Source organism: Carya illinoinensis, chromosome 12 (assembly GCF_018687715.1).
Source record: "Carya illinoinensis cultivar Pawnee chromosome 12, C.illinoinensisPawnee_v1, whole genome shotgun sequence".
Lineage (NCBI taxonomy): Eukaryota > Viridiplantae > Streptophyta > Magnoliopsida > Fagales > Juglandaceae > Carya > Carya illinoinensis.
Genome location: NC_056763.1, coordinates 23,992,230 through 24,019,549, shown reverse-complemented (window position 1 = coordinate 24,019,549; position 27,320 = coordinate 23,992,230). Strand labels below are relative to the sequence as shown.

At 27.5% G+C, this 27,320-nt stretch overlaps 2 protein-coding genes and 1 long non-coding RNA gene across 3 annotated transcripts; 1 reads left to right on the top strand and 2 right to left on the bottom strand.

Annotated features, from left to right (window-relative positions):
- Positions 1–306: 306 nt before the first annotated feature.
- Positions 307–1,161, bottom strand: LOC122289354 (ATP-dependent DNA helicase PIF1-like). Its single transcript, XM_043096333.1, has one exon. The coding sequence runs from the start codon at positions 1,159–1,161 to the stop codon at positions 307–309; it is 855 nt and encodes a 284-aa protein (XP_042952267.1).
- Positions 1,162–1,266: 105 nt separating this feature from the next.
- On the bottom strand, positions 1,267–4,554 carry LOC122289353. Its single transcript, XM_043096332.1, has 2 exons — positions 3,717–4,554; positions 1,267–3,626 (listed from the first exon to the last, which is right to left on the bottom strand). The coding sequence occupies exons 1-2, from the start codon at positions 4,552–4,554 to the stop codon at positions 1,267–1,269; spliced, it is 3,198 nt and encodes a 1,065-aa protein (XP_042952266.1).
- Positions 4,555–12,159: 7,605 nt separating this feature from the next.
- LOC122290485 lies at positions 12,160–22,470 on the top strand. Its single transcript, XR_006236393.1, has 3 exons — positions 12,160–12,676; positions 22,052–22,171; positions 22,344–22,470. It is a non-coding gene; the product is annotated as an uncharacterized LOC122290485 (long non-coding RNA).
- The last annotated feature ends 4,850 nt before the right edge of the window (positions 22,471–27,320 follow it).

The following is a 27,320-nucleotide window of genomic DNA, read 5'->3' as shown; positions in this document are numbered from 1 at the left end:
AACCACGAGCATCTTGATTTTCCAGTCCCTTGTCTTTGGAGTAATATCTTTAATTGATGTATAAGTGATCCGCATTTTGAAAACTGATAAGCCAAAAAGAAATGAAATCTATAAACATAAAAGGAAAGAAATGGAATTAATTAAACTGTAAAATAAAAACTAATAGAAACTTATATGTATTAATTAGTTAACAAGAATAAATTAATAGAATATTGGAAATATAAAAAAAAAAATTGTAGGAAATTTTTAATCTATTTATAGCAGTTAAAATTAAATATAAAAAAAAAAGTTGTTACCTGCATAACATCAGTCAGAGGAGGCCAATGTTAATAAGTCTGTGTAGACAATATTTTTTGTGCAGTTTTTTTCTGGTTCATCAGTTGAGATTGGTCGTATCAGAATCTTGATTGCAGAAATAGTCTTAGCTCTTGATAAAGCTACATATAATTGTCCATGTGAAAAAACTGAATGTGGCAAGTATATCCCAACAAAATCTAATGTCTGTCCTTGTGACTTGTTTATACTCATTGCAAAGCTTAGTTTAACAGGGAATTGAGTTCGTTTGAATGGGAAACCACTGTTTTCATCAGGATTTGGTAAAAATGGAATTCTCGGAATAAAAACCTTTTTGCCACCGTGATGACCAACTGCAATTTCTGCATGAATAACGTTACGATCAAAATTGCGACAGATTAGTCGTGTTCCATTGCATAGTCCTTCTGAAGGATTGATGTTTCTCAATAACATGATTGGACAGTTTTGTTTCAACAATAATTCATGTGGAGGAAATCCATTTGGTGTTAAAGTATGTAAGAAATCTTCCATGACTGCCTGTTCAGATGCGTCGATTGTTTCATCAAAACTGTAATACTGTTTTAACTCTCCAGGAAATCTTTGAATCAACAAAGTGTTTATTTCATCAACATAACTATTTTTTGGTGTCAATATAGCTCGATTCATCATGCTTGAAATATTTGTTGAATAATCAGAAATATTATGAAAAACAGTATCCACCAAATGATCCAAAGAAGCAGCATCATTTTCATATGGAATTAACATGACTGCAGGAATTCTAACGTATTCATTAATTGTGATTGGTGGTAACCCATTCCCTAAATCCAATATGTATTTTGAGAAGTCTGGATCTAATCTTGCACGCATATTTTCAGTTAAACGAATTTTTGTCAATTTTGGCCATAGGTAGGAAGCAACTAAGCTGGCATCAATCTGTTGTTGTCTTGTTCCTTTTGGGACCACAGGTAGAATCTAACGAAAGTCTCCACCAAATACAATAACTTTTCCACCAAAAGATAATTCTGAATCATTAATATCCTTTAGCATTTTATCCAATGCTTCTATAGATTCTTTTCTTGACATAGGAGCTTCATCCCATATGATTAACTTTACTTTTTGTAGTAATCTTGCAAGTCCACTTTGTTTACTGACACTACATGTGAGATTTTTGTTGGTATCTAGTGGAATTTTGAATCGTGAATGTGCAGTTCGACCTCCAGGTAAGATTGATGCAGCTACACCAGATGAAGCAGTTGCAAGAGCAATTAATTGCTTTGTTCTTGTTGTAGCAAGGAGTGCTTTGTATAAAAATGTTTTTCCTGTACCACCAGGACCATCAATAAAGAACATCGCAGGTTCATTTGACAAAACTTTTTGTAAGATAGAATTATAAGCATTTTGTTGTTCGCAATTAAGCAGTGTTGATGCATGAAGATCTTCTTCTGGAATTGGAACAGCTAATTCATCATCAATTTCTCTAAACAAAAACTCATCTTGATCAAAATCAATGTTTTGGTCTATAAGATGGAACGAATTGATGTTTCTACCCATTGATTCAAATATTGTGGAGATGGAGCGTAAAGTTTCAGTTCTAACAGTTGATGAAGAACTTTCAACTAATTGAAAATCAGCAGACATATCTTGTTCAAAGCGTTCCCAGAGATCTCTTGGATTTGTAGGATTACAGTAAACCAAAATTGTTGCAAATAGTCTTCTTAAACTGAAAGGCATTTGGTAAAGAGAGGCTTCGTATAAGCATTCTTCTAAACTGTCATCTCTCTGTAATAAACCATACATAGTTGCAGCTTCACGAAATGTGGGGGCCAAGATACCATTGACAGTTTTGAGATGATCAAATGATAAAGGACCTCTTATATGATTTAATAACATCCGCAGATAATACTTTTCTCCTTCAAAAGGATTTGCTGTAACAATTCGACCTATCACAACCTGTTTTTTTCGAATAGTCCACATTTTGTATTGTTGGCTCCAAACATAAAATTCAGGAAATTCTTTATACAACAATTTTCTGGCATTCTGATCAACTTGATTTGTTGCGAAAAATTCAGTCAGCATTGACTTTGCTGAAAAGTCAGAGTGTATCACATTTGTTAAGTTTTCATGTGCACGGAAAGTAACCTGGTGCTGATTTTCAAGATGTAAATGTAAGTTATAGACTGCTGGATGAACCTCATTGATAATAAAGCCAAATACTCTCCACATAGCCTCTGGTGGAGTAATCCATCGAGCTGATTGAAATCTTTCAATTTCATCAATCTGTTGAGTGCTTTGTTCAGAAACCAGATTGAAGGCAACACGATCGTGGCCTTTATAAATGTATTTGTAAAGATACTTGACAGCTTTTATTGTAGAACATATCTCAACATTAATATGGCAGTCAAACTTTGCAAGTAAATAAGGGTTATATGGAACAACCCAATGATTATCTAAATCATGTCCTCTGATTTTGGTTGTTCTTCCATTGTTGCAGCGTTTGTATATTGGAAAGCAATCATTTCCAACAACAGTGTTTGAGACAAACTGTTTTGGGTAATTATTTTTGCAACAACCATTTTTTTTCATGCATACATTTGTTGGATTTAGAACTCCACATGGGCCATGCATCATATGCTTAACAACAGCTGTATAGAGATGTAAGTTGTTGTCTTTGTTAGGTAATTCAGCAGATACGATCTTATCAAAAGATTCTGGTGCGTATAATTTCCAATCTTGACACAATATAATCAGGAAATGGGCATGTGGAAGTCCTCTTTTTTGGTGCTCAATAACATAAACATATGCTGAGATTTTTCCAAATATTTCTCGTTTGAATAATTCATACTTCAGATCCTCTAATTTTGCTCTAAAAATTCGAGCAATTAAGTCAGGTCGATTTTGGGTTTCCTCATGTGGTAACAATTGAGTTGAGATCTCTTTCCAATTTGGATTGCATGTCATTGTCAAAAAAATATCTGGTTTGCCATATCGTTGAACTAAAACCATTGCTTCTAAATATCTTTTTTGCATATCTCTTGGGCCTCCAATAAAAGATGAAGGCAAAATTATACGTTTGCCAATTCTTGAAGCATTTGTTTCTCCAAGATTAATGCTATCAACAATGCCTTGATATAATTCAGATCGAATATGTTGTTGATTGCAACGAAAATAATCTAACCTTGAAGTCTCTATCTTGATATACATGTCAACAACAAATTGTTGAAGAAGTCGGCCAGAGATTAGAAGGATAGATTTCAGATTTTCTCTAATTTGCAACTTGTAACAGTAATATTCACGGCAAGAAACAATGAGATCTTTTCTCTTTTTCTTTAAAACTACAAAAGTAATAAAAAATTATTTAAAAAAATACATACCAAATATATTAATAATAAGTTGTATAAAAAAGATAGGTTAGAAAATTTAACCTTGTTCTTCTCTTCTGAGTAATTCTTCTGCTGATGTTGATTGATGAGGATCAATTAATTGAGTTGTGCAGTTATTGGCAGATACAGATGCAATTCTTTTGTTAATTCTTTGTATGTCTTGGTGCCATCCAATATCTCCAAGAGGAAACAACAGAGGATATTGAAGCGGATCATAGCATCCAAAATAATATTGAGCTAAATGACTCCCGCCAATATGATTAAATACGAAAATATCACGAGGTATTAAATGTTCTGAATCATCATTTTCAACCCAAATAGTTGCAACTTCTGATGATGTTGGGGCATTAAACACCCGTTGATCTAAACCAGGATCTGATTTTATACAGATTTTTTGATATTCTAAATTTGGCAAATCACCAATAGATCGAAAAAATGTTGAATATGGATTTACACGAAGGAGATCCATAAGTTGGGCAATAATAGAAGGATCCATTCTGATTGAGTCAACAATGCGATTCTCGAATTCATGTTCAATGTCATAGAAATATAGCTGCAAATTAGAAGGTTGACCATCTGAAGGAATCAAATCAGGGAGACAGTGATAAATTTGACCTTGAGCTCGAAATGTATATATTCCTCTGTTTCTTCGACATAAATTTCTGTCAAATTTAACTCCAAAAGATGTGAAAGCAAATTTGTTGTTGTACGTTCGAACATATGTCCGAAATTGTGTAGATTCAGCAGTATTTGAAACAAACAGATTATAGAGTTGATCTGGAACATCATTTGTAACCAAAGAGATTGATCCATCAGCACAACAGAAATTGTTTGTTTCATGAAAGAATCTTTTTGCTTTGCAATGCTGACAATGTGGCATATTTGGTAAATAATTTGCTTCAACTGGAACATTTTGTAATATTTGTCTATGTACAACATTATGACGACGTAATGTGCCTATTGAGTTGGGGTAAAGGAAAAACAAATATAAGAAATTTCATTAGAAATAATTAAATAATTTTTTTCAATCAATATTTTAAATATAAATAACAATAAAATATAATGTTATTAAAGAATTCATTTTATTTTTAGTTCTTACCAAAAGTACATCTTCGCAGATTTTTTTGAGCACTTGATTGTGATTGATCAACAAGAGGAACCTATTTTAGAGAAAAAATAATTATTGAAAGAGAGTAAATAAATAAAATATATGATGACAAAAAAGAAAAGTTACTAAACCTGTTGGACCATAAGTTGTTCAGAAAGTTGACTTGTCTCTGTTGGTGCATTTGTTGACTTTCCTTTCAACAAATTTACAGAATAACTTGAGCCAGCAGAAGAACTGTATGAAATATTTAATTGTGTAAATTCTTCTGAATTTTTAGCAAGGAGATGAACATTTGGGCATATGCTATTCTCTTCTGAGGAGGTCATTCCAAGAATGTTAAAATTACAGCGAGAAATTCTGGACCTCTTTCCATGGTATTGTTGAATATTAGAATTTTCAATATTGCCAATAGGTTCGAGATGATCATCTGATATATCATCGATTGATATAATCATTTGATCAATATCAGATGGCGTTGAATCTTGAAAATCAAGCATATCTCTTTTCGAAACTTGTTTCTGACAATGTCTTTTTGTTGTTCTTTGCTGCAATTGATCTTTTTTGTTTTGTAGAAGATCTTTAGATGACATTTTTTTGTTGATTGTTTTTGAAGCAGAATTTTATTTAATTATTTCTTGAAATAAAGATTTTGGAAATAAATAATAAAATTTTATCATTTGATATGTCAATAAAGTAAATTAAAAGTTCAAAATTTTAAATTGACAGTAAATAAAAAGTTCAAAAAGTTTATTGATTGGAACAAAAAAGAACATATAATAAATATATTTATTTATATTATATAATTTATTGAATAAAATATTACGTGCTAAATAAAGATATAATTTTAAGCATGGATTGAATAAATGAAATAATTTGTAATATACAAGGAAAAAAAATACTTACAGTTTTTGTAGCTAGCAGGATATTTGTTGACTTCAGATCTTTTAGTTGAAAATATAATCCCTATTTTTAGAAAAGAAAAATGTATGTTATTTTTAACAAGAAATATATTTTTTTAAATTTTTAAAGAGATAAAAATGTTTTAATTTGTTGCAATTAATTTTGATTAGAGATATTATAATAATTATTTGTAAATACAAAAATAATACAATTGATAAACGAAATTGCAAGAACTTGATCTTTAGTTGATATATAATAGTAAGAATAGTCATTTGTTATTATAATATCAAATTTAAAACATTAATAACATTCAAATGTTTTTTTAAGAATTTATTTTGGAATTTTTAATTAATGAATTATATAAAAGAAGTGATAAAAATTTATATTATATAATAAGTTTGTATTTATTTTATTTTTTTTATTTATACATTTATTTTAAATGGTTAAATTTAATTAAAATAAAATCTAAATAGTTTAAATCAGAAAGAACATAAAATTAGGATGTTTTATTTTATAAATATTTATAGTTAAAGAATTGGTCATAAATGTCTTTTTTGAATTTATAGCTATAAATTTTATAGCTTGATAAATTCAAATTTACATAGAATCAATGTCTAAATATGGTATTATTTTTAAAATCACTATGTTTTATAGTGATTTTGAGATTAAAATTTGATGCAAACACCATTATTTAGATTAAAATCTATATTAAAATTTTTACTGACCATATGTTAATTAAGAAATATTTACAAAAAATAACATTTATATAATAACTATCATGAAATATGTTTGAAGAAATGAAATTGCTGTTAAAAAAACAAAATATTAAAGTATCGATGGACAAATAGAATGCAAATATTTTGAAAGAAAAAAAAATTTAAGACATTTATAATTGTAATTGTATAATTAATATCTAAGAATAATTTGAGATTTATATATAGTATTGTGACAAAACAATATTTTATAACTGTTGGTATTTAATTCTATTACATAGAGGAACAAAATATTCATCCTTAAACAAAAATCCATCCAGAACATTAAAATTTATATGCAAAGATTTTATATTTAAATATTAAAGTTTAAAGAACATATTTATAAAATTAAAAATTTTTAAGAACTGGAAAGAAGAAAAATAATAAATAGAAGTTTTTATTTTATTTTATTTTTTTATGTTAATAAATGTTTTAAAGATATAAATTATTAATAAAGTTCTGGATGGATTGATGTTCAAGGACAAATAAATGTTTAAGAAAATACAAACAGTTAATAAGTGAAATAATTTTAAAAGAAATGTATGAATTTACTTTTGTTAGGAAATAAATTTCACATCAAAGAGATGATGTGTAAATTTATGAACTAACAACATATAAAAGACAATTGTAAATATATACAAAGATTTTAAATAAAAGAACAATACATTAATACGTAGTAAATTTGTTATTTTTGAAAAAATTTCATAGCATTTGTTTATTAAAAAATTAAAACACAAATATGATAAATAGATTTTTGCATCATTTTAGCAAAAGCTAAAATAAAAAATATTTAAGACTAAATATGTACTATTAAATATATATTTATACAAAAAATAAATATTTAATATAATATTTAGAAATTTTATGTCAAAAGATTATAATGTTATTTAAATTTTGAATTTTTTGTTAATAAAAAAGGCCATATTTTTTACAACAAATAATGCATTAGATTTTTTTTTTCTTTTAAAGAAATATGTACCAATAAATATATAATTGAACAAAAGATAAATGTTTAATATTAATAAAACAAATAAATACTTACAAATTTCTTACCAAATGATTATAATGTTATCTGAATTTTGATCTTCCTGTTGACAAGATAGTCCCTATTTTTAACAACAAATAATACATTAGAATTTATTTAATAAGAAAATATTTTTTTTAAATCTAAAGTAATGTAAATTTCATTTATAGAAATGAAACCACCAAAATAAATGTGATAAATTTTATCTGAAATATAATCTAACTTTTTAAGCAAATAAATTAACAATTTATTGTTACAGTCAAAATAATAAATTTTTGAAAATAAATTTTTTATAGTTTTATAAAGATATAGTTTTAAGCATGAATTGAATAAAGCAAAGAATTTGTAGTATATAAAGAAAAATAATACTTACAGTTTCTTTAGCTAGCACGATATTTGTTAACTGCAGATCTTTTACTTGAGAATGTAATACCTATTAAAAAGTTATGTATGTTATTTTCAAAAATAAATATTTATTTTTAAAATTTTTAAAGAGATGAAAAAATTTTAATTTGTTGCAATTAATTTTGATAAGGGATACAATTGATAACATTCAAATGTTTTTTTAAAAATTTCTTTTGAATTTTTGAATTAATGAATTATATAAAAGAAGTTATAAAAATTTATATTATATATTAAGTTTGTATTTAATTTAAATTTTTTTAATTCATACATTTATTTAAATGGTTAAATTTAATAAAAATAAAATTTAAATAGTTTAAATCAGAAATAACAAAAAATTAAAATGTTTTATTTTGCAAATATTTACAGTTAAAGAATTGGTCATAAAATGTTTTTTTGAATTTATAGGTATAAATTTTATAGTTTGATAAAATCAAATTTACATACAAATCATTGTCTAAATATGGTATTATTTTTAAAATCACTATGTTCTATAGTGATTCTGAGATTAAAACTTGATGGAAACACCATTATTTAGATTGAAATCTATATTAAAATTTTTATTGACCATATTTGGATCAATAAATATTTGCAAAAAATAACATTTATATAATAAGTCTCATGAAATATGTTTAAAGAAATGAAACTGTTGTTAAAAAAACAAATTATTGAAGTATGAATGGATAAATAAAATGCAAATATTGTAAAAGAACAAGAAAAATTAAGACATTTATAATTGTGTAATTAACATGTAAGAATAAATTGAGATTTGTATATAATATATACAATGATTTTACATAAAAGAAACATATAGTAATATGTAGTAAATTTTTTATTTTTTAAAAAGTTTCATAGCATTTGTTTATTAAAAAATAAAAGTAAAAATATGATAAACAGATTTTTGCAATATTTTAGCAAAAGGTAAAATAAAAAATATTTAAGATTAAATATGTATTATTAAATATATATATTTATACAAAAAATAAATATTTACTGTATTATTTCAAAATTTCTTTTCTAAAGATTATAATGTGATTTGAATTTTGATTTCTTTATTAACAAGAAAGGCCTAATTTTGACAACAAATAAGACATTAGTTTTTTATTTTTTATTTTTTTTAATTTTGAAGAAATATGTACAATTAAATATGTAATAGAACAAAAAATAAATGTTTAATATTTACAAAACAAATGAACACTTACAAATTTCTTACCAAATAATTATAATGTCATCTGAATTTTGATACTCCTGTTGACAAGATAGCCCCTATTTTTGACAACAAATAATATATTAGAATTTTTTTAACAAGAATATATTTCTTTAAAGATGTAAAATAATGTAAAATTCATTTATACAAATGAAATCAGCAAAACAAAATAGTTTAATAACTTTAGATACATCAATTTGAAACATTGAATCAATTTGATTTTTTGAAATATTTTTCATTTTCTTTTATTTTATTTATTTTATTTATTATTTCTATTTATTAATATTTCTTATTTCTATATATTTATATATATGGATATATTATAAGATTTATATATTATATATTTGTATATTACATTATATATATTATATAAAATGAGAATTCCAATATTATATTTGTTGCCAATATAATATATTATTAGATGAATTTTAATCCTTTTGATGACAAAATAGCCACTATTTTTAACAACAAAAAATACAACAAATAAAAAAAAAAAAAAAAAAAAGAAGATGTTATTAGTTAAAAGAAGCATATTAATTTTTAAAAAATTAAAGCATATATATTTTTTTAAATGTTATATTTTTAGAGATAAAAAAATTTAGTCGTTATTTTTATTGTTATGTTTTTATATATTTTTTCTTCATTGAAATTGTTTTTTTGCAGAATATAACATATGTTTAAAAATTTGAACAATTTATTCTTAACTTGAATCAATTTTGTTTTAGTTTAATTTTTTTACAGCAATATAATATTTTTTTCTAAATAATTTGTTGGTTGTTGAAGTGTTTTTTTAATAAATATGTATATTTTAATTTGATTTGTTCCCCCTTTTTTTTTTGTGTACAAAAATAAAATAATAAGTTGTCATTTATTGGTATGAATTTTTTATATATTTTAAAATATATTTTTCTTAAGTTACATGTAAAATTTTTACTCTATTTTATATTACTCAATATGATTGATCATCTTTAAGCTAATCAATGTTAATACTTATATAAATTGACCATATTGACTATTTTTATAGATTATTGACATATATAAAAATGAAATGTTATGTTCTTATTTATTATTCAATTTTATATGTATATTAAATTATATTTGTATTTTTAGCTACATCTACAATTTTTTTCCTTTATATTACTCAATATTATTGTTTTATTATGTGTAAGACTTTTAGATTGAGTTTATTCATGTTTCAAAGATTTTTTGAATATTGAAATAAATGGCTACTCTAATAATTGATTACATCTGTGTTGAAATAAATAAAAAGTAAAACATAAAGAAGACAAAAATAGTACAACAATTGAAAATGGAAAGCATGAATAGATTTACTTACCCATCCTACAAGTGAATTTACTTTTATAAATTTAGTTTATATTTAGATTTATAACTATTCTTTTAAAAAGTTATAAAAATAAAGGAAAATAATTTTACTTAATAGTAAAATCTACAAAATAAAGAAAATAAATATGAAATCAATCTTATACTAATGTATAGGTGGTGCAAATGATGAGGAAAAAAAACCAGAATCTGAAAAAAAAAAAAAAAAAGACAAATTTGAGAGAATAACATAAAAGTAATATTAAAAAATTATTAAAATTAAATTTCCCATAAAATTATCTTTAATTTAGAAAAATATGACATTTTCTAATTTGTTTTTTAAATTTAACTTATTTTTTTAAAACCTCTAAGATTCAATTGCTTATTCTTTATTTATTTTACTCTATTATTGTTTTATTATTAATTTTTTACCTCTATTTATAAATTTAAGAACTCAATATTTTTTCTTATTTTTTAAATTGTTACTTTAGTGAATATTTTAAACAAAAAATTAGATATTATAAATTTTTTATATTTCCATAATTATTTAAAATATTTTTAAAATTATAATGAATATGAGTATAATAAAAACTGTAGATAATTCGAAGTAAATAAATATAATAAAAAGGTTAAATGATTAGAAGGAAATATTAATATGAAAATAATATTTAAAATTAATCTTATACTAATCTATAAATGGTGTAAACGAAAAAAAAAAACCAAAATCTAATAGAAAGCAAAATAGACAAATTTGAGAAAATACGGAAAAAGTAATTTTATAAGGACATTAACATTAAAATTCCCATAAACTTGTTTATAATTTAGTTAAAAATGAGATTTTCTAAATTTGTTTTTCAAATTTTACTTAGTTTTTAAAAACCTATAACATTTGATTTGCTATTGTTTATCTAATATATTAAAATAATATTTTTCTATTCGTTTTTTTTTATTATCTTAGTTTGTTTATCTAATCTATTAAAATAATAATTTTCTATTTTTTTTATTATTATCTTAGTTGTATTTAGAATTTTAACAACTCAATATATTTTTGTATGTTTTGAAATGTTACTTTATTGAATATTTTAAACAAAAAATTCAATCATTTTTATTGTGTATGATAATACTTTTATAATTAAATTTTTATATTTCCATAATTATTTTTAAAATTATTATTTAAAAAGATAATAAATATAATTATGATAAAAAGTGTAGATAATTGGAAGTAAATAAATATAATAAAAAGTTTACATGATTAGAAAAAAATATTAATAAAAAAATAATATTCAAAATTAATTTTATACTAATATATAAACTGTGTAAGTAATGGAAAAAAAAACAAAAATCCAATATATCAATCTTTACGATTTCTTTATTATATTAAAATAATATTTTTGTATTTTTTTAGTGAATATTTTAAACAAAAATTTAAATAATTTTTTTGTGAGTATGATAATATTTATATAATTAAATTTTTTATATTTCCATAACTATTTAAATTATTTTTAAAATCATTATTTAAATTTATATTAAATATGAGTAAGATTAAAAGTGTAAATAATTAAAAGTAAATAAATATAATATAAAGTTTAAATGATTATAAATATATAAATATTTATATATATAATTGAAAGGTCCGTCTATAGCTAGATATATATCTATGTAAATATATATATAGAAATGGGCAGAAAAGTAATTTGGCTCTAACCTACAAAGCCCTATATAATCATCTCTAAACCTAATCCTAACATTTTGGCTGCCTCCTTTCATCTCTCTCTCTCTCTCTCTCTCCCTCTCTCTCTTTCTCTTTCTCTCTCGGGCGTTTCATCTTCCGTTTCCTCTCTCTCTCACAGCTTTCATCTTCTTGTTTGATTTATGTTTGTATTTTGTTCTTCTTTTAATGTTTTGGAGTTTCGTTTGCATCACTCATCTATTCCGTTTATTTGGGTTTTTTTTTTTTGTGCGTTTAGATCTAGATTGTTCTTTAGAGTATAATCTAAAACTGTTTATTTGGTATATTTTTTGTTGTTTTTTCATACTTTCAGATGAACATTATTTTTTACGATTTTTCATTTCTTTTTTTCCTTTTAGATCTGAACATATTTGTTTTTGTTTGATTTTTTTTGTCGTGTTTTGTTCTTGTTTTTGTCTCGTTTTATCTTGTTCTTATTGTCTCCAATTTTGTTGTTTGAAGTTTGAAATTTTGAGATCTGTACAACAACTATTTGGTTTTTCACTTATTTGGTTTTTCGGTTTTTTTTTTTTAATTTTTTTATCTGATCGAAATTTTTGGTTTTGTTGCCAAGATGACTAACACAAGAGGGGGGGTGAATTGAGTTGTATAAAAAAAATAACAATTATAAATCAAATATATAATATAAAATATAAACAAAATATAAAATAGCAATAAATATAAAGAGTAAGGGTAAGAGAGAAGCAAACTCAGTATGTTAACGAGGTTCGGCCCCACTGCCTACGTCCTTGCCTCAAGCTACCCCTTGAGGATTCCCAAATTCACTATTCAACCTCCTTCAGGTGGAGATAGAAACCTATTACACATTTGAACAATACCGCTACAAAGGATCCGTGTAGAACACCCTCTACACTTGCAATCACCTTACACGTGGTGATTCAACTATTCCCCGTGTAGAATACTTTCTACACACACAAGGGTTATACACACCCTTTTTTTTATACAAGAGCTGATAGTGGGTAGGTTATCAGAAAACACTCCTCAATGAGTGAAATAAGAACAATACAGCGCAAACTATATCTCTCAAAATGAACAAGGATTAAGGCTCAATACTTAGAGAAGAGAGAATGAAAGCTTTGAATGAATGTTGTATGCTCTTGGTGTTGTAAATGTGAAGCTCTCAATTGATCTATTTATAGGCATATGAGACTTCATATTCAAATTTAAAAAGATTCACATGTCAAAGACAACATCATTCACTTTTTCAAAAAATTCAAATAAAAGGTTCTTCTTTTTCAATTGTCAAAGACAACATCATTCATTTTTTCAAAGAATTCAAATAAAAGGTTCTTCTTTTTCAATTGTCAAAGACAACATCATTCACTTTTTCAAAAAAATCAAACTTAATCTTTTACTTTTGGCATATGACAAAATGAGCACACTTTCATTTTCAAAAAATTCAAATCTAATCTTTTACTTTTTGTATAAGTCTAAAAAAGCATCAACCACTTTTGAAAATATTCAAATAAAACATGCACATGTGAAAGATGATAATCAATCATCTTTAATATTTTCAAAGTTCAACCCTTTAATCAAGGCATGCACATGCAAAAGATGACAATCAATCATCTTTCAAAATTTTCAAATTTAATTTTCAAAAATATTCATGCACATGTGGAAAATGTATTTTAATGCTTTATGATAAAATATTAATTTTGAGCATTAATCCTAATTTCGAATTTTGAAGAGATTTACAACATTACTCTATAATTTTAATGTAAACTTGTTCCCTTCTTGCTCATGCTTGTTTCCTTGATGTGCTTGACTCCATTGTGTAGACAACTTGAGCTTGAGACTTCTTTATTCTTTGAATTCATTTGTTATCATCAAAATCCATGTGTAGATTTATAATCACATGAAACTTGAAACCTTGAGTTCAACAATCTCCCCCTTTTTGATGATGACAAATATTTGATAGAACTTGAAACCTGTATTAATACTTAAGCTCCCCCTGAAAATATGCGTTAGTTTTTCAAGCAAAAGTATAAATATAATTCCAAGCATATATAACAAGTTTAGCAATTTAAACAATGTTAATGTTCTAGTCTAAAACTTCTCCCCCTTTTGGCATCATTAAAAAGGATCGGCAGCAAATAAATGGACTAAAGAAAACGATGCGTTTAATAGTCACTGTAGATAGTTGAAAAATGGAGCCGTCCGTGACCCGACAAGTGCTGCAAAGCCTCGAGGCCTAACTCTATGAATTTAATACGGCTGAAGATTTAAACAATCGCCTGATGTTGTTGACAAACGGGATTGAAGGCTGCGAGTTTCTATAAAAAAATGATCATTTTCATCTATCGGATGCCAAAAAAATAATCACTTCTTGACCTGAGTTCTGTTTTTCCACAACGATAGAATGGCTGAGCAATTCTCTTCCACTAATGTTCCAGACTTGAATCAGGAACCCTTGACGCATCAATCATCAATCTTCTCTCCTGAGGTCGTCAATACCATGATAGGAGCAGTGAACCGTTTTTCTAGTAAGGCTGATTCTGAGATTATTGCAGAATCAAGAATGCTCAGTAATCAATATGCTGCCTCTGTTACGATCATGTCTCGAAGGTTAATGGCGAGGGTGAGTGAGATTAATCATCTTAACATGCAAATATCTGAGTTACGACAGAAGCTTGCTAATAAGGATAGTGAGAATAAAAGGCTAAAGCAAGAAAACCAAGAGTTGAAAAAATTTGCAGATTGGTATGCTCATGATCTGCAACCACGAATAGAGGAGCTGGAACGAGAAAGGGTTCAGATACAAGGTCAACATCGGCAGATAACAGCAGAGGTTCATCGTTTACTAGAAGAATAGGGACAATCTACTGTTAATCTCGCTGGCTTAGTAAGAAAACTTTTGACAATGTGTGTCCAGCATATCTTGTATTTCTTTTGACTAAATAAGATTTGAAGAGAAAATAGTTTGTCTTATTCTTTATCCTATCTCTATAAAATCAATCCTGAAGTTCATCCAATCCGCATCAAGTTTTCATCTCATCTCTATAACTCATCTGCATTCCTTCAGCATTCTCGTTTTAAGCCTTCTATTCTTTTCTCAATGGCTCATTCTTCTAACATTTCTCTAGATCCATCCATGAGGCATTCTGCATCTCAACCTCCTGTTCTTTCTGCAGCTACCATTGGTGCCATGTTGCAGCAAAAAAATAATAATCTGACTAATAAGTCAGATTCTGATGCTATTTATGACTTGGTGAGTCTTGGGACTCGCTACTCTTCCTCTATTGTGGCTTTTTCTCAGCGGCTACAAGCCAAAAATCACGAAGTTGAAAAGCTCAAAGAATAAATTGTTGTACTTAAACAAATTGTTCAAGAGTCTCACACAAGGGAAGGAATCATTCGGCAGAAGAATAAACAGTTGAAATCTTTATTAGATTCTTCATTCCGCTTGCCGGTTCCCATGAATAAGAATGACATGATATTGTATGAAGAGAATGAACGTCTCAAACATGAGGCTAAGAATCTCAAATTTATGTAAAAGTATTAAAAAAAATCTATCTCTATTTTTATTGATTCTGGTCTATCTTTTAAGAGATATTCATAGCATGCATCATACCTATTTCTCTTCTGATCATACATAATCTATCTTCTGGTAAAGGTTTTGTGAAAATATCTGCTAACTGATCGTGTGTGTTTGTGAACTCTAACATTATATCACCTTTTTGCACATGATTTCGAAGAAAATGATACCTTATTTCAATATGCTTAGTTCTAGAATGTTGTATTGGGTTCTTTGAAAGATTTATAGCACTTGTATTATCACATTTGATTGGAATGTGATTATACATGAGTTTAAAATCTTCAAGTTGTTGCTTCATGTAGAGAACTTGAGCACAACAACTACCCGCAGCAACATATTCTGCCTCAGCAGTAGATAGTGCAACAGAATTTTATTTTTTACTAAACCAGGAAACTAATGCATGACCTAAGAAATGACATGCTCCACTAGTGCTTTTTCGATCTATTTTACAGCCAGCATAATCTGCATCTGTGTAGCTGATTAGATCGAAAGATGTATGCTTAGGGTACCATAACCCTAGGTTAATTGTACCACTAAGATATCTAAGAATACGCTTAACTGCAATTAAATGTGATTCTTTTGGAGATGATTGAAAACGTGCACATAAGCACACACTAAACATAATATCTGGTCTACTGGCTGTTAAATATAATAAGCTACCAATCATACCTCGATATATCTTCGAGTCAACTGGCTTACCGGATTCATCTTTATCAAGTTTAGTTGATGGGCTCATTGGTGTTCCAATTTCCTTAGCATTTTCCATCCCAAACTTCTTTAGTAATTCCTTAATATATTTTGATTGATTGATGAATGTACCACTTTTTGCTTGCTTAATTTGCAATCCGAGAAAGAATGTAAGTTCACCCATCATGCTCATCTCAAATTCTTCCTGCATAGTCTTAGCAAAAACTTGACACATATTTTCATTAGTAGCACCGAATATTATATCATCAACATAAATCTGAATCAAAAGAATATCATCATTTTCATATTTAATGAAAAGAGTTGTGTCGATTTTTCCTCTTGAAAAACCTTTTTCAATTAAGAAACCACTGAGTCTCTTGTACCAAGCTCTAGGAGCTTGTTTAAGTTCATATAGTGCTTTTGTGAGTTTGAAAACATGATTTGGGGAAATATGATTTTCAAAACCTGGAGGTTGCTCAACATATACCTCTTCATTTATAAAACCATTTAAGAAAGCACTTTTAACATCCATTTGAAAAAGTTTGAAATCTTTATAACAAGCATATGCAAGTAGCATTCGAATAGCTTCTAATCTTGCGACAGGTGCATATGTCTCATCATAATCGATTCCTTCTTCTTGATTAAAACCTTGGACTACAAGTCGAGCCTTATTTCTAGTAATGACTCCAGACTCATCTTTCTTGTTTCTAAAAACCCATTTTGTTCCAATAATAGTATAATTTTTGGGTCTAGGAACAAGTGTCCAAACATCATTTCTTTCAAATTGATCCAACTCTTCTTGCATAGCTAGAATCCAAGATTCATCAAGAAGTGCGTCATCAATATTTTTGGGTTCAATTTGAGATAGAAAAGCAGTATGATTACAAATATTTCTAAGAGATGATCGAGTACTTACACCTTGTGAAGGTTCTCCCAAAATTTGTTTCACTGGATGATCTTTCACAAATTTTCATTGTTTGGTTGCATCTTGTATTAAATTTTGATGATCTTTCCTGATGGCTCCATGTTGAACTTCCTCTATTGCTTTCTCTTTGTTGAGATTGAGACTTTCTGTGTTATTTATACCTTCTGTTTCTTCATCAATAGATTTCTTGGAGAGTGGAGAATTAGATTCATCAAATACTACATGCATAGATTCTTGTACAGTCAAAGTCTTTTTGTTGAATACTCTATAAGCTTTCCTATTAGTAGAATACCCGATAAAAATACCTTCATCAGATTTTGCATCAAACTTGCCTAAATTATCTCTGTCATTCAAAATAAAACATTTGCATCCAAATACATGAAAGTAACCAATGTTGGGCTTTTTCTCATTCCAAAGCTCATAGGGGGTTTTATCTAATTTAGACCTTAACATAACTCTATTTATAACATAACATGCAGTACTTACCGCTTCGGCCCAAAAATAACTAGGCAAGTTGTTCTCATTGAGCATTGTTCTTGCCATCTCTTGAAGAGATCTATTTTTCCTCTCTACTACCCCATTTTGTTGAAGAGTTCGAGGAGCAGAAAAATTATGAATAAAACCGTTTTCATCACAAAATGTTTCAATATTTTTATTAACAAACTCCTTTCCCCTATCACTTCGGATACTTGAAATAGTATAGCCCTTTTCATTTTGAATTCTCTTGCATAACTTGGTAAAGGCATTATGTGCCTCATCTTTATGAGCAAAAAAGATGACCCAAGTATATCTAGAGAAATCATCAACAATAACAAATGCATAATATTTTCCTCCTAGACTTGCAACTCTATTTGGTCCAAAAAGATCCATGTGTATCAGTTGCAATGGTCTAGTAGTGGAAATATGTTTCTTAGTTTTAAAAGAAGTTTTTGTTTGTTTACCAAATTGACATGCATCACAAATTTTGTCTTTAAGAAAATATGTTTTTGGTAAACCTCTCACAAGATCATTTTTTGAAAGTTTGGAAATAAGTTCCATGTTGGCATGACCTAATCTTCTATGCCATAACCAACTAGTTTCATTTTGAGCTGACAAGCAAATAACATCTTGTGAGGTAATTTCTTCAAAATCAATTGTATAAACATTATTGTTTCTAAAAGCAATAAAACAAATATTACAATCATGATCATTCAAAATAATGCATTTATCCATTTTAAAAGTAACTGTAAATCCTTTATCACATAATTGACTTATGCTCAAAAGATTATGTTTTAAACCTTCAACAAGTAGAACATCTTCAATTATGAGAGAAGATTCATTACCAATTTTACTTATTCCCACGATCTTCCCTTTCGAGTTGTCTCCAAATGTCACGTGTCCTTCTTCTTTAGATCTAAGATCAAAGAACTTAGTCTTGTCTCCCGTCATGTGTCTTGAACATCCACTATCTAAAAACCACTTATTTTTGCTTGTGGATGACTTCATGCATACCTATAAAAACAATTAAAATGATTTTTCTTGATACCCAAGTTCTTTGGGTCCTTTATTTATTAGTATTAGAAGAAACAAGATTTTTAGGTACCCATATGGCCCTAATAGTCATTGTATGATTTCTTCTAATAGGACAAGTATGATAATTATGACCATTTCTATTACAAAAATTACAAATAGCATGTGACATATATGAAAAACTTGAATGATTATAATAATATCCTCTTTTGACAAAATTATTTTTATGAAAAGAATTTTGAATATTAGTCTTTGAGGTAGAATGATTATCAAAGAAATTTTTATAAGGTTTGTATTTTTGTTTTGGCATATATCCCAAACCTGCCTTGTTAAAAACACATCTTTGACTACCAAGAAGTTTTTCAAAATTTCTTTTTCCATTCGTAAAGTTTTCAACAATATTTTCTAAATCGGTTTTCTTCTTATTCAATTCAAGATTTTCATCTTTCAAAATGATACTTTCTTTTCTTAAAATTTCAATTTCGTTTGTTAAAAAAGAATTTTCCTTTTTCAAAGCAGTATACTTGATACCCAATTTTTCAAATTCCTCATAAATCTCTTCTAAAACATTTTGCAATTCTTCATATGAAGGATTTTCAATATTATCAAGATTTGTTACCTCAATGTCATCTTTAGCCATAAGACAAAGATTTGCTGATTCTTCATTGCTTGCTTCACTATCTGAGCTACTTGAATCATCATCCCATGTAGCTTTCATTGCTTTCTTGCCCTTGTTTCGATCTTTCTTTAGCAGAGGACAATCTGGCTTGATATGACCAGGTTTATTGCATTTATAACAAATTAAAGTGTCGTTTTTACCTGAATTTTTCTTGGAAAACTTTTTGAAAGATTTCCTCGGAGGAGTTCTATTTTTCTTCAAGAACCTCTGAATTCTTCTTGTTATCATCGCAACTTCTTCATCTTTATCGTCATTTTCCTCATCTTCATCACTTTCACTTTCATGAGGAACAGCTTTAAGTGCTAAGCTCTTCTTTGGCTTTCCTTCTTCTTCTCCTCTTTTCAATGTGTACTCATGGGTGATAAGTGACCCGATGAGTTCATTGACTTCGAGCTTCTTGAGGTCTCTAGCTTCAAGAATCGCTGTAACTTTTGATTCCCAACGTTTTGGTAAAGAGTTAAGAATTTTTCTTACTATCTCCACCTTGGAATAAACTTTGCCAAGAGCTGTCAAGCTGTTTATGATGTTAGTAAAACGAGTGTGCATACTAGAAATAGATTCATCATCATTCATCTTAAACATTTCATATTCATGAGTAAGAATATAAATTTTTGATTCCTTTACTTGCGAAGTTCCTTCATAAGTTACTTCCAAGTTATCCCAAATTTCCTTTGCCGTAGCGCAATTCATTATTCTATTAAACTCATTTCCATTAAGAGCATTATATAATAAATTCATAGCAGTTAAATTTAAAGTATAAAGTCTATCGTCTTCACGATCAAACTCTTCTTCTTCCTTTTTGACCTTTACTCCATCAACCACTTTTGTTGGAATATAAGGTCCATTTACAATACATTTCCAGATTTTTCTACCTTGAGCTTGAAGAAATATTCTCATTCTAACTTTCCAGAATGAGTAATTATCTCCACAAAAGAGTGGAGGCCGACTGCTAGATTGACCTTCACCAAATGAAGCTGCAATGTTAGCCATAAGATCTTAACTCAAAAGATAGTTAATCTTATAATAGAGCTCTTAGCTCTGATACCAATTGTTACTGATCATAGGCCGCACCTATGTCACCTAACAATTGTACCTATCAGACTAGCCGGCCACCGTCTCTACCGGTGCACCGTCACTCATGGTCGGAGAGTCTTGCTTCGGTGACACAGTCACAAGAGAGAGTTCCCATGAGTGATCTGCCTGTATGAACAGTACAGGTCAACTAGCTCTGATACCAATTGTTGCCCAGATGACTAACACAAGAGGGGGGGTGAATTGAGTTGTATAAAAAAAATAACAATTATAAATCAAATATATAATATAAAATATAAACAAAATATAAAATAACAATAAATATAAAGAGTAAGGGTAAGAGAGAAGCAAACTCAGTATGTTAACGAGGTTCGGCCCCACTGCCTACGTCCTCGCCTCAAGCTACCCCTTGAGGATTCCCAAATTCACTATTCAACCTCCTTCAGGTGGAGATAGAAACCTATTACACATTTGAACAATACCGCTACAAAGGATCCGTGTAGAACACCCTCTACACTTGCAATCACCTTACACGTGGTGATTCAACTATTCCCCGTGTAGAATACTTTCTACACACACAAGGGTTATACACACCTTTTTTTTGATACAAGAGCTGATAGTGGGTAGGTTATCAGAAAACACTCCTCAATGAGTGAAATAAGAACAATACAGCACAAACTATATCTCTCAAAATGAACAAGGATTAAGGCTCAATACTTAGAGAAGAGAGAATGAAAGCTTTGAATGAATGTTGTATGCTCTTGGTGTTGTAAATGTGAAGCTCTCAATTGATCTATTTATAGGCATATGAGACTTCATATTCAAATTTAAAAAGATTCACATGTCAAAGACAACATCATTCACTTTTTCAAAAAATTCAAATAAAAAGTTCTTCTTTTTCAATTGTCAAAGACAACATCATTCATTTTTTCAAAGAATTCAAATAAAAGGTTCTTCTTTTTCAATTGTCAAAGACAACATCATTCACTTTTTTAAAAAAATCAAACTTAATCTTTTACTTTTGGCATATGACAAAATGAGCACACTTTCATTTTCAAAAAATTCAAATCTAATCTTTTACTTTTTGTATAAGTCTAAAAAAGCATCAACCACTTTTGAAAATATTCAAATAAAACATGCACATGTGAAAGATGATAATCAATCATCTTTAATATTTTCAAAGTTCAACCCTTTAATCAAGGCATGCACATGCAAAAGATGACAATCAATCATCTTTCAAAATTTTCAAATTTAATTTTCAAAAATATTCATGCACATGTGGAAAATGTATTTTAATGCTTTATGATAAAATATTAATTTTGAGCATTAATCCTAATTTCGAATTTTGAAGAGATTTACAACATTACTCTATAATTTTAATGTGAACTTGTTCCCTTCTTGCTCATGCTTGTTTCCTTGATGTGCTTGACTCCATTGTGTAGACAACTTGAGCTTGAGACTTCTTTATTCTTTGAATTCATTTGTTATCATCAAAATCCATGTGTAGATTTATAATCACATGAAACTTGAAACCTTGAGTTCAACAGGTTTGTTATTTGGATCTGTGAGTTTCTCGGTTGAATCTATTGTTTGTTGGGTGTCCCTCACATCGCCGCTCACATCCGCAGCAAATGGCCACTCGTGGGAGCGCACGGCCACGCCGGAAGGTGAAATTTTTTTCATTTGTGCAATTTTTTGGTGTATTGATGTATATTATCACTATACATATACTTTACATGTAGAGTGAAATTCTTCAATCCGATAGTTTTTTTTTTTCAAAAATTTAGGAACTGGGTTTCGTTTTTTTGATTAACTGCAGTTTTGTTTTCCTATTCTCAGCACACAACAACAAAGCAGAAGATGAAATTTCAGAAGATTGAATTTGTATATGATGCGTTAAATTTTTTTGTTCGGTGTACTCTCTGTAAATAAAGATGTAAATATGCAAACATAGTTTTTTTCTTTCGATTTTTTTTTTTGCTGTAATACATATACATATCATCTAATTACATAATGTAACAAATTCATTCATTCATACAAGACAGTTAATTTTTACAATATACTGAGGAAAACAATAAAAACGTACTTACAATTCAATTGCTGACAGAGTGTAGAACACAGTAGAGAGCCACAACGAAATGAAATGAAAGAAATTTGAATATTTAAACTGCAGTTCAATTCAATTTATCAGATGAAGAGATCAGAAATAACTGTAAAAATACAATATAACCAAACCGGCAAAGCAAAACGACACTGAGGACAACGAAGCAAATAATAAAAATAAGGGCAAAATCGAAAAAAAAAAAAAAAGAGAAAAAGAAATCTGTCGGTGGGAAGTTAAAATGACAAAAATAGCTGTCGGTGGAATACAACTAAAACATAAACTACCGTAATTGCCAAATAAAGTGAAGGGTAAAATGGGAAAAAAATGTTGGAGCAAAAAAAAAAAGGGGGGGGGGGGAAATATTTACTGTTCCTAACACTGTACATCGCGGATTCTCGCTTATATTATCACTATAGATAATAAAAATGGCTTTTCTCGCTTATTTAGTGAAGTCAAGTTTTTGGCCTTCTCTGGCAGGTGGCAAAGCCGTTGAGTTGGCAATTGAGAAAGACTCATCATTCAGGGTGTCTGATCTCATCTCATATTATTATTTAAATATTATTTAAATATAAATATTTTTTAATTTCTTTTATAATTTTTTATCTAATTATTATAATTTTTTTAAATATTCATATAAAATATAAAAAATAATTTAATATTTTCAAGTCTCAAAAACAAAATTATATTTTAATAAAATTTTAATTTTATAATATTTTTATTCAATTTTTTTCTTTCTTTTATAAAAATTCAATAAAAATTTTAATTCAAATTATTTCACAAGTATTTATAAATTAATTTATCACTACTTACAGATTTATTATTTCATCTCATGGACTATCCAAACGAAGCCTAAAGCTTATAAATGAGTCTCAATTGTAACTGCAAAAACTGTTACCTCAAACTAAAAAAAAAAAAGCTCTATTGACAACCAGTCTTGAGTAATTGCAGGGAAACCGCATCCCACATGACAGAATTAAACGACACCGATTATTGAATATGTCCAAAACGAGTCATTTTTCCTATTTGTAGAGCTCTCCCTATTTCTATCTTTCACATTTGTCTTTATTTCCCCCAAATTTCCAGAGATCTTCCCATTTCCATGTTTCATCTTTATCTTCATTTCCCTCCATTTCCAGAGCTCCCCCCATTTCCACCTTTGTCTTGGTCTTGTAGAGCTTATATAATTAGGATTGATCATGAAAAAAATGTCTTTGTGGGTAGCGCTCTTGTCTACATGTATTGCAAGTGTAAAAGCATAAAATATGTAGAAGCAGTTTTCGTGAGAATGAGTAGTAGGAATGTTGTATCATGGACTGCAATGAAGCCAACTACAGTATCCATGCAAGCAGGTTGTCGAAGAAAGTAATTCCTACAGCTCTAATGATACGATGGTCGTGGATGAGGAAACCAACTAAATTGAAGGGGAGATGAAGTTGAAGAGGTAGCAAGGTCCGATGGCAAATCGGCCAACTAAGTTTTGAGCAAAAGCCAGACTACTAATCATTTCTAAAAGCAAAACCCAAATGGCTTAACACTTGTCCATGGCATTGCTGGCATACCAAAAAATAAGAGTTTTACTATATATAAATATAGTCGCGTACTAATCTGTATATTAATATTGATTTATTCATACTTAAAATTTAAATTAATATTATTTTCAATAAAATTTACTTTTTGACAAATCATATTATATTAATGCACATATTAGTACATAATTATACTTATAACTATATTTTTTTAAATAAATAAAATAAAAATAATCGATTGTACTGCGATTCCCATTGCCAGTTGTACTTAGAAGCTGAAGTGAAAAATAGAAAAATATAGTTGCAAGCATAGTTGTGCACTAATCTGTGCACCAATGTGATGTGATTGGTCAAAATTTAGATTTGATTAAAAACAGTGTTAATTTAAATTTTAAGTATGAGTAAATCAATATTAATACACAGATTAATATGTAACTGTATTTATATGTAGCAAAATTCGTAAAAAATTACCTATTGAAAGTACTGCAGGCCAATAGGGAGTGCAAACGCAATACGTGACGTCCTTGACCAATCCCCAGGCCCTATGGGTTTGTGTCAAAGTTTTAGGTACTTTTAACTATTTGAATTTTTTATCTTTTATTATTATAAGTTTTTTAAATTTTTATATAAAATATAATAAATAATTTAATTTTTTCTTAAAATTTTTAAATCTTAAAATAATAATAATATTAAAATATAATATTTTAATATTTAATTATAAAACTCTAAATTCTCATATGAAAATTCTCAGTGACCAAATAGAACTCGAAGAAAAAAGTTAAGAATTCTGCAGAGATCCTACTTGGAGCTTTTGTTCTTTTTTTTTTTAATTTATTTAGTGATTAAGAAATATTATTTAATAGTATTTTGAAATTTTTTTAAAGATTATTTAAAAATATTAAAAAATGATGTGAGAAAAAAAATATAACGCCTAATGAGAGCTCTTAGCAGTGGGCGTAGACCGATCCATGTTTTAAATTTCTCTTTCATAAAATATTTTAAATTTTGTTTGGATCATTTCGATTGAAGTAGAATAAAATATTTCAATAGAATTTTGTTACATACAAGCACAGTCGCGCACTAATTTGTATATCAATACTGATTTATTTATACTTAAAATTTAAATTAATACTATTTTTAATAAAATCTATTTTTTGACCAATTATATTACATTGGTGCACAGATTAGTGCATAATTATGTTTATAACTATATTTTTTCCATTTTGTATATGTATATAGAAGTATTGACTTTATATAAAACTAAGCATACATTGAAAACATTAGAAAGATTAGAGATATTAGTGTCAAACGATAATATTAAAAGAAATTAAAACTTGAGTCGAGACAATAAAAACAAAGTAAGAAAAAAAATAGAGAAATTATAAAAAAATAATATTTAAAAAAATAAGGAGACATATTTAAAGTTAGAGGAAAATTTTAAAATTATATAAAATTTAGAATTAATTAAATACCCTCTAAATTTAAAATTTACAAAAATACTATCAAAAGTCAAGAAAATCACTAAACTACCATTAAAACAGTCCAAAGCAAAATAGGGCACATAATGCCAATTCGGTCTGGAATGGGTTGAAATTTGAAACTAAATGGAATAAAAAAGTATAAAGAAAAGTCTAGTTGTAAGCACGTTTGTGCATTAATATGTGTACTAATTTATTATAATTAGTCAAAAAGTAGATTTTATTAAAAATAATATTAATTTAAATTTTAAATATGAAAGAATCAGTATTAATATACATATTAATACGTGATTTTATTTATATATAATAAAACTCAAAATATAAAATACCAAATACTACACCAAAATGAAACGGAATTGAGAATTACGGTTTATGTGCAAACCATCCTCTACTTTAACGAGAGAGGACAAAAAACTAAACTACACCGGGATCCGGGATCTGGGCTCAAACCTGGGACTTGGGTATTGTACCCGTATTCATAACCGGGTATATATATATCTAGTTATCGGATCGGGTAAAATTCACATCGAAACCCGCATCCAAAATCTGACTACTTGGGTTCCATAACGGGAAGAGTTGCACGGTGCATATTTGCAGAATTTGGAGTCGAAAAGAGCGAATAGGCAATCAAGGAAATAGTCAATAGGCCCAATATTTAATTTTGGGAATGCCTTAATGCTCTCTTAGATTGGCCCAATCCGTCATTCTGTTGTTATATATATCATTCGACACCGTTTTGGGAGAAAGAGTGACAGAATTTGAATGAAAGGAAAACCTGAAAGTAAGAAATAGAAGTTTAAAAAAAATTATAATTATTTTACTCTCCATTTTATATATTTTTCATTCTGATCATATTTATTAATTTTTCATATTTTAAATAATTATTCATTTAAACAAACCACTTAAAATATATCATGTTAAGATGCATACTAGAATAATAAAATTTGAGTCATGCCATGTGCGCATGAAAAAAATTTTTACAACCTTCCAACACTTTACTTTTTTTTTAATTTTTATTATTTTATCTTTTATCAAATATTTAATATATAAATAATGAATAAAATAATTAAATTAATTTAAAAAGAATAAATTCAAAAAAAAATTAAAAAAATATTAAAAAATTAAAAAAAAGTGAGATGTTGAGATGTTGGGAGGTTGTGTGGCAAAATCCTGTGCGCATATCTCCTTGTACGGACTGTGCACGGATTGATATTTCGATAAACGGTCAAATGTTTAATTATGGAGAATGCCTATGCCACTGCTGGTGCTACTGCTGACTTTTTTTTTTTGTTTTTTTAACTTTTTATTTTAATGATTAAGAAATTTTTTTAATATTATTATAAATTTTTTATATTTTTTAAAAATATTTAAAAATATTAAAAATGATTTTAAAAAAAAAAAGTTTTCTTAATCCTAGCGGTGGCTTGTTTAATTATTGACTAAACAACACTGATGCGACATAACATGCTGTGAAACCGCACCAACATATTCCTAATTATTATTGATAAAATTAATAAAATTATTATTAATCTAAAAATTTTTTTATGAAAAAATCTATTCATCATTTATTTTTTAATTATTTTTTTATCATCTTATAATCTGATATTAGATGATAAATTTATAAGTAAAATATATAAATAATTTTTATATCACGTTATAAAATAATAAAAAGATAATAAAAATTGAGATAATGAATAGCGTAGATATT

Excerpts from the sequence above, each read along its gene's own strand:
- LOC122289354 (XM_043096333.1), bottom strand. The coding sequence starts at position 1,161 with ATGCGTGCAAGATTAGATCCAGACTTCTCAAAATACATATTGGATTTA.
- LOC122289353 (XM_043096332.1), bottom strand. The coding sequence starts at position 4,554 with ATGCCACATTGTCAGCATTGCAAAGCAAAAAGATTCTTTCATGAAACA. Across the intron at positions 3,627-3,716 it reads ACTCAGAAGAGAAGAACAAG|TTTTAAAGAAAAAGAGAAAA; the intron begins GTTAAATTTTCT and ends TTACTTTTGTAG.